The 13,085-nt window shown below is 46.4% G+C and overlaps 1 protein-coding gene across 2 annotated transcripts; it reads left to right on the top strand.

Annotated features, from left to right (window-relative positions):
- The first annotated feature begins 7,876 nt into the window (after positions 1-7,876).
- On the top strand, positions 7,877-12,511 carry nr2f2 (nuclear receptor subfamily 2, group F, member 2). 2 transcript variants are annotated; one of them, XM_061821764.1, is made up of 3 exons: positions 7,877-8,675; positions 9,153-9,698; positions 10,988-12,511. In XM_061821764.1, the coding sequence occupies exons 1-3, from the start codon at positions 8,216-8,218 to the stop codon at positions 11,260-11,262; spliced, it is 1,281 nt and encodes a 426-aa protein (XP_061677748.1). In that variant the 5' UTR covers positions 7,877-8,215; the 3' UTR covers positions 11,263-12,511. The 2 variants fall into 2 exon arrangements, with proteins under 2 accessions (XP_061677748.1, XP_061677749.1); XM_061821765.1 differs by having other exon boundaries at positions 7,881-8,675; positions 9,171-9,698.
- Positions 12,512-13,085: the final 574 nt, after the last annotated feature.

Genomic DNA, 13,085 nt, shown 5'->3' on the forward strand with positions numbered 1-13,085 from the left:
TTTGGAGAAAACCTTCAAGATGGTGACATATTTGGTCTAAGAATCAGGATTTACCAGAACACTCCGACCGGCACTAATGTATATTTGAATGAATAATGGAAGCCGGCATGAATCCCATCGTTCCACCTCCACGTCTGTAGATAGTCACAACTTTAATAGCTGACATACAAAAGCAAAACAACGTCCAAGCTCTCTAACACCGTCGCCGCCTGCAGCTCTCCCCCCACCTCGTGTTGAAAAACCCTCTTGATAATTTGCATCACAAGCCAGACGAGTGTTCTCAGCTCGATCACAGCACAATGTGTGGCCGGCCCGGCTTTCATGCTTTGGCCCGAGGGCACGTATTCCTCTGCCTGCCTGCCTGCCTGCCGCCACTGTTGTGAACATTACACCCGTTTATAATACCGTCAGCCAGTCAGCCGCTCGTCTTTCTGTGCCGCTCTCCCACCGCCGCCGTTTACTGCTTTTCTTCTTCAGCTGCTCGTTCATGTGGATGTACAATATGGACTTTTGTTGTCATTTCATCATCTTCTGTTTGGGAGGGGGGAGTGTAATCGTTGTTTAGGATCATTCCGGAAAATTGCTCGCTTTTTGGAGGCCTCGAATCGCTTCAACTCACCAATTTTTATGCAAGCATGTCTATGGAAGTGAAAATGTATGGATTTCATCAACATGACCAATCAAAACTCAGTTAGTAGCGCTCCTTGGAAAAGTGAAAAAATTAGCTCCCGACACCACTTTCACAAAATGCACGAAAAACTTTGAAGAGGAAGTAATCCAGACCTCGTATTTGGACAGACCCCAGACGCCGTAAGCAGGTACTCTCCACAGATGGGCCTCCTTAATTTCCCTACGCCATCTAATGTGGCTGTTGCATGGGGTCAAAGTTGAATAATTATTTGGTGCAATTCCCAATGACAAAAGAAATGCTGGGGGGAAAAAAAATATGACCCCAATAAGAATGCACCAGTTTCATCAGTCAACGTAAAAAAAATTGGGTGGACGGATGCCACGAAAGTGATGAGAACGTCAGCCATTTTACTTTGAAACTGACATTTTGGCCCAATTGAAGTTGAAGGTTACTTACTGTAGGTTCAAACTCCGATCGGAAGGCATCCTCGCTAAATTCCAAAGATTTGCCGTCAGATGTGGGATTCGAATTATCGATTATAAAAGCTCCTCAGTCCTCAGCGTACATCGTCACAGTCCAAATTTGGCCTTTTTTATTTTTCACAATTCCCGACAATGTGTGTATTATTTTCACAAATGTCACGCTGCGGCGACCCCTCATGGGACAAGCCGAAAGAAACTTACTAGTCACCACTCTCCAGTCTCGAAATTTGTTTTACGCTCTTTGCCAATGCAATATTAATTCCGCAATATAAATAAAAAGTGATGGGTTTTGGAGTTTGCAGGATTTCTCCCGACGCAAGTGATATCTTTGTTGTCTATCTCATACAGAGTCGAGTGAACCAGAAACATCACCGCAACAACACCGTGACGTCAGTTGTCAGTGAGGACAGGCCAGGAATATGTAATGTTATCATAATCATAGACATTGAACAACATCGGTCATTGAGCAGCGACAACCTAAAAAGTTTTATTACAATTCATTTTGCACCCATCTCATCTCAATGGAGCTTTAACATACTTCAGGGAGTCGAGAAATGTGTGTGTGTGTGTGTGTGTGTGTGTGTCCCCATCTGGTTACCTTCTCATCCGGGCGATCTTGTCGATCGGTGAAACGCCCGCAAGGGAGGAACACGCCGCGCTTACTGTATGAAGATGGAGTCGGTACTATAGACGAGCCATCTACTGCATGTGCGCGGTACATCGCCTCAGTTTTCCCACCTTCTACTTTCGCTTGTACAAGACAGCGTTTAGATTGTGACACACACGCGTACACACACAACGTAGACGGACAGTGTTTTCCTTTTGAATTATTTTTATTTCGGCCATCCAAATAGTCTGCAGATGTATTCTGACAGTACTCAAAATGGCGTCATCATGAGTGCAAATTCCATGAGGCTATAAAAGACAAAACACATACTAATAATACAAAATGAAATACACGTAAAAATGAGGGAACAAAATGTCACGAAAATTTAACTGGCAAATAAAGTAGCAGTGAATGAAATGATTATCTCGAATAATAGAACAAATGTCAAAGTCACAAACTCTAAAAAGTGGAACAAAAGTATCACTATATTATACTGTACATATTGGAAGCCATCATTCTGTGGCATTCACTGATGGGGTTGGGGGGTTGAAATCCTTTCAGAGGCCACTACATTAGGTACGGTTGTAAATATTTTTTTCATTGTTTGTATGGTTGTTGTTCTTTATGATAACATCTCCTTTAAACGTAGCATTACAGTATCTGTGTCACGGTATCCTTTGTCTGATAGGAACTTAACCTGCGAGCATATTTTGGGGAGAAGCCGCCGTACCCGGAGAAAATCCACATAACTGCAGGGACTTGGGCTTTCTTCAGGTAACAAACTCAAATGTACTTTAGCACAAAAGTAAAAATACACATTTTGAAGGGAACAATGGGCAAACAACAACCAATAACCTCCCTGCACACAAAATAGTTTCCTCGTTTTATTCACTTGCATATCGTGCTTGTCCCGAGAAGGAATACAAATCATGGTACATGCCAACTGAACAATACATTTTTAAAGTTTTGGCAAAGTTGTGACGTCCCTGGTTCACGTCCCTCCACGATGCTGCATTCTTTTTATTCCTCTTTTTATTCTGCCTTGTAAATCAATCAAGATCTTAATTGTGGTTGACTTTTCATTTTTACGTCATGTCAGAGGTTGAAAGAAAGTAACAGTCCATATTTGTCAAAGTAAGGAGTAGAAAGTCGAAATGTCTGTTTTCAAATCGAGGGTCTAAAAGTTACAAGAGTTACAGATACCGTAATATTTGACTGAAGTACAGTCCAGTAACAAAGTATTTTCCCTTGATTCCTCCCCACCCCAGCGGAGGAGCCGCCGAGTCCGAGCGGCGAGCTGGCAGCGGGCCCGAAGAGTAATCATTGAGACAAATTGATCGCTATCTGCGCAAATTGTCGCTGTCATCTGTCATTGGCAAACGGGCCGCGGCGCTAGGTGGGCTCTCGAGGCACCCGCGAGCCGGCGCAACTTTATGAATGGATCCAGAACACACGCACACACTTGTCTGGATATGTGGAAAGAGCAAACACACACACGCGCGTTAACTGTAATTGAGACGTCGCCATCGATGACATAAAACGAGGCGAATTTCAAGGGCAGCATTAAAACTTTTAGGTCTGTGTATTTTATCTGTATTACTACATCCATTACATTAGGTAAACACACCATTCACTTCCAATGCAGTTGTGCTTGTACACAGATAAAACTGCTTCTTCGAACACTTTTTTTCTCATTATGAAAGAAGTTTGCCGTGCTTAATATTTTGGTAAACTCACATAGAATGTCAAAAAATGTGTCATACTTAAATAAATATGCTTGTTCATAGGTGCTATTTTTTGGATCCAAATCACCATACAGCATCCATTAAAAATTGTGACACGATGCATAAAAGTAATATTAAGACACCCTTATCAAAGCAGCTTGTTAGAAGCAAAATATGAAATTCTGCTCTTGTTTGTAGTTGTGATATTTGCTTGAGGGGCAGACCAAAGTATGATTCAAAATGTCATCAGATGGCTTTAAGGAGAGTTTCCAGCAACACGGGTGTAGTTTTAGCAATCAATCATCAGCGGCGCCATCGTGCTCGTCCCCCCGAAAAAATTGCACAAAAGTCGCCCGGTTGATGATGTCACTCAGTCGCCCTCTTGAACTTGATTAGGCGGGTTAACCTTTGCTCCCGTGCGGCTCTGCTGAGGTTAATCAGGCCGGGAACTCTGCGGACCCCGAGGTCAGTGGTCCGCTATCTGCGCACAGATAACGTTAACACCCCCCCCCTCCCCCCGCCACACACACAACTACATTCACTTTTACACGCTCACATTTTTGACTTTGTATGATTTACTGAATTAAATGGTAATCCTATTATGATCCATAAACATAATCACTTTTCAATGATTTTTTTTGCAATCACCCCGAGCAGAGCACGAGTGAATAGACATTTTATTTTTTACAATGTATTTTTCAATAAAATACCATTATTTTAAATACTTGTATGTTTTGCGTATTTATAATCCCAGAATGTGGAAGTTCAACAAAATATTCTCGCGTCTATTTTTTTCCCCTATTCAGTTTTGCGCCACCGATCATGTATTTATGTAATTTTCGATCGGCACTCCTGCCAATCAACGCGTCAAGTCACGTGCTGCGCGTGTGTGTGTGCGCGCGCGTGCGCTGCTTTGTTCTACCGACACTCGAGGATGCGAAATCATCATGGCGCGTGTCCGTGCGCGCGTGCGCGATCAATAGATATGAAGTGCAAGGTGACGTCCTCGTTTGTCTGCTCTACATCGATTGTTGTGAGCGCGCACACTTCAGGTTGCGTGCGCGTCTGTGTGTGTGCGCGCGCGCGTGCGTGTGACGCCCGAAGGGAGAACTCCCGCTAATCACACACAATAAACTCTTACAACCTGCAAGGAAAATGCAATGAATAATAAAATACAATAAATGAATTAACATACAATAAATCCATTTTTAAAAAATACAAGCAGTCATTTTGAGATTAATTAATCCTGTAGTTTATTTTTAGGACCTCACAGTTATTTGGAAATTATGCTTTGCATTTTATATAATTTGCAGCAAATGCACATCTTTGTAGTAACGGTTGGTAATCTGTGTTTTTTTTTTTTGTAATGATTGCACACGATGCATAGTTGACGCTAAATTGCGGCCACCTGATCACGCTTATGCTGTTTATTAGATCCTTTATTATATTACAGTAAAATCCGTTCAACTGCTTCATTTTGTGCTAATCGCGCTTGTTTAAATAAGCTCTAAGTGGTCAAATATGTGGAGGTATACGTCCTAATTGCTGTCCGTACATAGAGACAGGCAGTTGCCCCCTCGCCGCCCCTCCCCCCACCCCTCCATCCCTCCACACCCCACACCGGCACCCCCTCCCACTCTGCTCACCGCAGCCCACACAAAGCAGTTTTTTTTTTTTTGCAGCCTGCGCACTGTATGAAGGAGAGAAAAGGCGCTGGGGATGTATCGATACTTCTTGGTCGTCGTTTTAGTTCCGGACGAGCCTTTGAAATAGATTTGTTGTCACTTGCAAATGACTTTCTTCGCGGCTCCCTGAAAAGTTTTTGCACGCTCACACATGACCGTTTTGCAATAAACGACGTGTTCTTTCTTGTTTTTTGGGTTTTTAACCCCTTTAAATCGTTCTCTTCTGGGGAGAAGACTGTCGCGACGAGACTAAGTTAAAGATTTGAAGATGCACCCCGCCACGGACGAGTCAGCAGCGTACGCGTTTGGTAGGTGTGCTGCCGTAACAACAACATAATCACTATTAAACATAAGATTTCTTACACGATTTGTGTCTTATTAAGGTGAAAGGGGAAATGCATGCAAAAAAAATGCAAGCCCGTCTAGGCTACATAGGGAAATCTAGCAGCGATGTTATCACTATGATCATTTATTTTTATTATTGTTATTATTATATGTCATCTGTTGCTTTTAATACGACAAAACAATTGCTAATTTATCCTCATAAAGTGTGTGGAAATATGTACTTACCGCATTTGGAGGGAGCGAGTCCAAGTCCGAAATCGAGACACTTTAAGAAGCCTTTCTTTTATTTCCGCAGCTTCCACATATGCAGAATCTGCAAATAAAAGGAACAAGGTCACGCTGACAATCAGATTCTTTGTTTTACAATTTAAAAAAAAAAAAAAAAAAAGCGGCTTTGAAATTCAAGCCAATAAAATCCAAGTTGTGCCAACGGCGTCTGTCGTCCTCGCCCGGTGTGAGTTTGTCCGGGGCGGCGGCGAGGGAAGGACTGCAAGCAGGCAGCTCGCGGAGCGTCATGTCCCCGAGTTGCACCGGCGCGCTCCTTGCAATGAGAAAGGCGAGGCGACGCCGGGCGACGCGGGGCGGGCGGGCGGGTAATGCACGACAATTTCGGACGCTAGGGGGCAGACATACACTGTAGTGGGAACCTCTTGCGGGCAGCGCGCGCGCACACAAACGCACACGCACACACACGCGCGCGCACAAGGCTTTAAGTTCAGGTGTCACAGCCTGTGGTCATGAATGAGGTCGTAGCCTGGCTTTTAATCATGATATTTGGGGTGGGGGAGAAGAAAAAAAAAACTTTATTGTCAGCAAGAGCACCAGCTTTCGAACTTAAAGTGTCATCGTCCTGTTGACTATACAGTGTTTTTAGTTTTCCTAATCTAGCCCTTTATATATATAAAGGGCCCAAAATGATGATTTTTAAATTTGCCAACCTGTGAAACTGAAGGCTGTATTGCACAATACTAATGATAGCGCAAGTTGATATTTTAGTGTTTTCATATATTAAGGTGAAGTGTGTGTGCGGCCACTTTCTTTTCCGTCCATGCTCCCTTTTGCACTTTGTGTGCCGCCTTTCCTGGTCAGGGTCGCGGGGAGCTGGCATCGGGTCCCCCGCTTAGTTGAGCAAAAGGTTAGACTCTCCCATCCAGGACCACTCACCAGTCTGTGACAGGGCACGAAAAGGATTCCCTATATGTATGAAATATTTGGGATCATTTTAGATATTTTTGGTAGTGTTTTCTTTCTTTGTGTATTTGGTTTACTATTTATTTTCCAATTTTGTGGTGTTGGATGTGTGAATGGGTTATTTGATCAATTCCACTTATATAATTGAATATGTTTGCATTATTCATATATTGTTTTTATTGTACATATTTCTATTTACTTTGTTTCTTATGTATAAAAAATGGCGTGGTACGTGTGAATGTGATATTTGACAAATGCCACAAATAAAGTAGTGCATTTTTATTTTATCTAGTGTTTCCGTCATAGAATGTTAGGGAGGCGTAAACGCGATTTTTACTTGTATATGCGTTTTGCATTTTTTTATGTTAAGCATTTTTGTTTTACTTCTCATATTTATTTTTTTGTTTTCCCGGTGTGCAAATGTGTCTCTTTCACCTTTTAATAACGTTAATTTTTGTTGTTTGAAAACAATGAAGATAAAAGGCAAGAATTGCCTGACTTGTGTCTCGTCAAGACAGCCTGAGACGTATTTTTCATGTTCGGTATGGCTGAGGAGACCCCCCCCCCCCTCCTTCTTCCTGGAAACCCGCCTCCTTTTAGGACCCGCCGGCCCTGACTCGACTTCGGCCGCGTCTTGGCTCGGCACCAAGTGGCACAGCCGCGCCTCGGCAGCCAATGGGGTGCGAGGAGGCGGTGCTACACACACTCCGCCCGCCTTATATGGCAGCGCGTCGCTATGGCAACGTGTGCTAAGTTGCAGCAGTCGTGTCAAAGTTCACTATATAGAGAAGCTCGGCGAGCTGATCACAGAGAAAGCGTTCTGCCAGCCGTGCGCCTCTTCAGCCAAAAACCTCCCCGACCGCCATTTGAACACATTGATTGGCCGTTTTTTTAGCCGCATTCCGGTCAGATTTTTCACGGCGCGGAAGAGAAAAAAGGAAGACGCGAGGAGGATTGTATTAAAAAAAAAAAAAGGCGGACGTCTCCATATTTTTTGCTGGCTCCAGAAGCGGATTTTTCCTTCTTTTTAGCGGAGAGAATTCTTGAAGAGTCGCACGCGGAGATCGTTGGTCCACATTACACCGCGGGTCTTCTCCATCCTCGCCCCCCCCACCTACCCCTCCCCGCCCCCCCTTTTCCTACCCTCCTTCCTCCTCCTCCTCCTCCTCCTCCTCCTTCCTCCTCCTCCTCTTCCTCCCAGCTCCAAAAAGCCAAGCCGGTCCATGCTGCTTGCTCGCTCTCGTCCCGGCACTCGGCCCACCTTCCCCGACCGCGGGGGTGCTGGATGGCCGGCAGTAGGAGCCCCCTTGACTCGGCCTCGCTGGTGAGAAGCAGCCTCCTCCTCGTCGTCCTCCTCCTCCTCGCCGTCGTCGTCTTCTTCCTCCGCCTCGTCGTCGTCGTCGAGTCGCCTCGTTCCCGGAACGGAGCGCCTGGGCTGTGGTGACATTTTCCCCCGTCGGCGCGCGGAGCGACACCCCCTCACAAAGGTCGCAAAAGAGACAAGACGGCCGAGCAAAAAGTTTCCCACCCCCGGTGACTGAGAGGCAGATATGGCAATGGTAGTGTGGAGAGGCTCCCAGGACGACGTGGCGGACACCCAGGGCGCCCTCTCTTCGCAGACCCAAGGCGGGCTGGCGCTGGGCAACGCGCAGCCGGGCCAGCTGGGTCTGACGGCCGCGCAGGTCGCGCCGCCGGCCCCGCAGACCCCCGCGCAGGGCGGCCCCAACAGCGGGCAGTCGGCGCCCGGCGGCGGCGGCCAAGGCGGCCAGCAGCAGGCGGACAAGCAGCCGCAGCACATCGAGTGCGTGGTGTGCGGGGACAAGTCGAGCGGCAAGCACTACGGCCAGTTCACCTGCGAGGGCTGCAAGAGCTTCTTCAAGCGCAGCGTGCGGCGGAACCTGACGTACACTTGCCGGGCCAACCGGAACTGCCCCATCGACCAGCACCACCGCAACCAGTGCCAGTACTGCCGCCTCAAAAAATGCCTCAAGGTCGGCATGAGACGGGAAGGTATTGGGACTTTTTGTTTACCTCCTAGTTTTGCTTTGTCTTCCACACAGCGTCTGTGTGTGCGTGCGTGTGTGTGTGTGTGCTCGCGCGCGCGCGTGTGTGTGTGTGGGGGGGGGGGTGCAGCGGGTGCTCCCTCCCGAGGTGGCCGGCCGAAGCGTGCCTCTTTTCCGCTTTGTGCCGGCACTCGAGTCGGGAGGAGCTCCGCCGGATCCTATTTTTCCCCCCTCGGTTCTTTTGAAATATCCTTACTCAAGACGAGCAAATTGAAAATCGATTACATCCAGATGTGCCGCTTTAAAAACAAACCAAAAAAAAAAAATGTAACGCAAAGGGGCACGATTGTGGCGTTCGAAAATCCGAAATCCAAACGCAAAATCCCCACTCGAGTGGGCTGAGCGCCTCGTGTGCCGTTGCTGCCATTTTGCAATCCGCTCCGCCGGTGCTTGACGTGCAGAATTCAGGCTTCAATATCTGTAGTCTCTCTTTTTACTGCAGCCGTGCAAAGGGGACGGGTGCCGCCCACGCAGCCGCACCACGGCCAGTTCGCGCTGACCAACGGGGACCCGCTGCACTGCCACTCGTACCTCTCGGGATATATCTCGCTGCTGCTGCGCGCGGAGCCCTACCCGACGTCCCGCTACGGCAGCCAGTGCATGCAGCCCAACAACATCATGGGCATCGAGAACATTTGCGAACTGGCGGCGCGCATGCTCTTCAGCGCCGTGGAGTGGGCCCGGAATATCCCCTTCTTCCCGGACCTGCAGATCACCGACCAGGTGGCCCTGCTGCGGCTGACGTGGAGCGAGCTGTTCGTGCTCAACGCGGCGCAGTGCTCCATGCCGCTGCACGTGGCCCCGCTGCTGGCGGCGGCCGGCCTGCACGCCTCGCCCATGTCGGCGGACCGCGTGGTGGCCTTCATGGACCACATTCGGATCTTCCAGGAGCAGGTGGAGAAGCTCAAGGCGCTGCACGTCGACTCGGCCGAGTACAGCTGCCTCAAGGCCATCGTGCTCTTCACCACAGGTGAGAACGTCGAGCCCGTGTTGCCTTCGCGGTCACGCCGCGGCGCCAACAATAATAGCGCGTTTCTTGCTGGGCTCCTCCGCCATTTGTCACCCCGCGTCCTGTTTGGGGCTGGTGACAGATATAAATGATGTGCGTGCGTGTGCGCGGGGTGGATGGGGGGCCCAGACAGACTCGGGGGAGGGCGTGCGGAGGGGGGGGGGGCACCGAAATGATAGAGACACGGGAAGACAGGTCGAATATTGCACAGTGTGTTGGAGTCAAGTTGGAATGCTAACAATTTGTCACTTGACGACATTCTGCATCAAATGTGGATAACGAACGCGTCACATCGATATGGGGAGGGGGGCTGTCGCTTTGATTTGGAAAATTGTATTGTTAAAAAAAACAAAACATGCGTCCGTCATATGTTGTCAATTCTCTTGTATTGCAAAAAAAAGAGAGAAATGTGTTGCACGTTTCAAAATATGTTGTATTTTCTCATGCATTAAATACGTTGAACATAAATCACGAATGGGCTTAAAAGGCGACCTTTAAAAGTATATCGATCATCAATCAAATATTTACTAAATAAAATAATAACCAAAGCTCGTTTAGTTCGAATGTAAATAGTTTTTATAGATGAGCTTTCTGCTATTTTTTTTTATCGCTCAAAACACAACAATAATTAAAAATAATGTTAGACAGTAAAATAAAACATTTCAGTGTAGATAACAACGATCCAAAGTACACTACATATACACTGTCATTACTTCTATGCCACTAAAAGTGTGTAATCCATTTGTTGCACAAATTTCGGGATTATTTGAATGTAGCATGGATCAAAAATATAATTATGGACTCTCATTTGAAATTTAAAACTACAATAATTAAAAAAATACTTTTCATCCAGTTTTTATGGGGCGTCCTCTGATTATGAAACTTCCGCATATGTTATTATTAATACTGTCGATAACATTTAGATGCTCTCTGTCGTGATTGCACTGCAAATGATGACAATAACAAGAAAATAAATTTAAACTGTATTTGTTGCGTTGCCGCGACACGAGCATGTGCAATGGAGTAAAACTATTTTTTTAAACCACAAGAAGACCAAAAAACGATTCAGTTGTGATGATACAGTTGGAGAGTGGTGGTGGTGGGGGGGGGGTCCTTCAATAAAGGTCAGCGCACCATACGAACCCCCACCCCCACCCCACCCCACACACACACACGGTTTTCTTCTCGCTATCCACGCATATTGTACTGAAATTTTGTTTGTTTGTTTTGTCCCCCCCCCCCTTCCCCAGACGCGTGCGGCCTGTCGGACGTGGCCCACGTGGAGAGCCTGCAGGAGAAGTCCCAGTGCGCCCTGGAGGAGTACGTGCGCAGCCAGTACCCCAACCAGCCCACCCGCTTCGGCAAGCTGCTGCTGCGCCTGCCCTCCCTCCGCACCGTGTCCTCTTCGGTCATTGAACAGTTGTTTTTCGTCCGCCTGGTAGGTAAGACCCCCATCGAAACGCTCATCAGGGACATGTTGCTGTCGGGGAGCAGCTTTAACTGGCCTTACATGTCCATTCAGTAAGGCGTGTGCGCGTGCGTGCGTGCGTGCGTGCGTGTGTTGCGAGGGAGGGGCCGCTTGGCTGGAGATGACTATTCGATCATTTTAGCTGCTTCCACTTTTTTTTTTTTTTTTTTTGCTCTGAAGGAATATTGGAAGGACACAACAACAACAAAAAACTGTGAATTATTCCCTCCCTCCTTCCACTCCCCCCACAAAAAAGGACACGAATCCACTGACTGACGGAACTGAAAAGTGTTTGTAAGCGAAAGCAACAACACGAAAAAGCGGAAAAAATATGGGATTTTGTTGACGAAATTTTAAGTATTAAGTGCATTTTTTTGTTCTACAAAAAAAAAGGAAAGGAGTTTTATTTTGATCCACTTGTGTCCTGTGTCCAAATGTATAGCTGTGCGTGCGCGCGTGTGTGTGTTTTGTACTTTTTTCTCATTTATTATTATTATTTTTTTGTTCTCTCTGGTTCCAAACCGGCTTAATATGTGACTGTGTAGTACACAGGTGGTTGTGTTATTTTCCATCGGTTTGGAGAATAATGTGTACAAACAAAAAGAAGCGAAAAGGAAAAAAAAAAGAGAGAGAAATGAATTCCAACCACAGCAATAGAAGTTTTTTTCCCCGACTTTTATCATCTTTAGAAGCTTCATGCTTGCGAGCGCACTTACTTTCCCAATTGTGATATTAATGAGCCACAAAGAAGATTGTGTATTATTTTGTCCTCGTTGACCAATTGGCAGCCTTAATGTCCTTTAGTGTAGAATGTTTAGATGAGTTCTGATTCGTAGGGGTGGTGGTCATGCGAGTTGAAAAGCCAAGCCGATGCGGTGCTTAATAGCAGTATTAAATGACGAAACAATAAAACAAACCCTCCCCTTTTCTCAGAATTAAGTGCCTGACAAGCATGACGCGATTTCTCGACAACAACGTGGTGGTAGGGGAGGGGTGGGGGAGGCGGCGGCGGTGGTGTTGGTCAGTTTCTCACCCCCCCCCCACCCCCCATCCCCTTAGGATGCGCGAATCGGCCGTGCAAGCGTGCCGATGTGAGGCAGTATTGTTGTAAATATAGGTCAACTTGTTTCTTTTCTAGCAGCTCTGAGTGGCCCAGAGCAAATCTGTGGTTTCCATTTTTTTCGCTCGTCTTTCCAACGGAGTCTCGGACTCAGCTCGGCTCAGTAGCACTGACGAGTTATGTACATACATATTATTATTATTATTATTATTATTATATTATTACAACCACATTTTCATTTTTTTTCTTCTGTTTTTTTTTTTTGGTTGTTTTGGGGCGGGGAGGGGGGGGTTCATGTATATTTAGACTGTGAATGCATGGCCACAGGTCGCTAACCTATTTTACCCTATTTGCTATATAAATGTAAATGTTCTTTCTTTTTATTGAAGGGATGGGGGGCATTGAGGGAGGGAGGGGGGCTGTATAGATATAATCTGTGCGTTCACTACACACGAGCCCTTGTATTTAATGACACACACACACACACACACACACACACTTTAAAAAGGACATTAAGTGAAAGTTCATCATCATATGAGGACTTGAAAACAGGGTGAGCAGATTTTTAGGGGGTGCGTTGACGTGTGTGTGCGCGCGCGTGTGTGTGTGTGTGTGTGTGTGACAGAGAGAGAGTTTATCCAACAATTCAGTGGTCACAGTTACACATAAAACAAACAAACACACGCACACACACACACGCACACACTCACACACACACGCACGTGGACCAGAGAATGATACATGATTGTAATTATGAACCCACTTTTTTATATAAATATATTGAAAAAAATATATGACTGCAGGGTATTGATAACGTATA

The sequence above is a fragment of the Syngnathoides biaculeatus genome, chromosome 6, assembly GCF_019802595.1.
Source record: "Syngnathoides biaculeatus isolate LvHL_M chromosome 6, ASM1980259v1, whole genome shotgun sequence".
Classification (NCBI taxonomy): domain Eukaryota; kingdom Metazoa; phylum Chordata; class Actinopteri; order Syngnathiformes; family Syngnathidae; genus Syngnathoides; species Syngnathoides biaculeatus.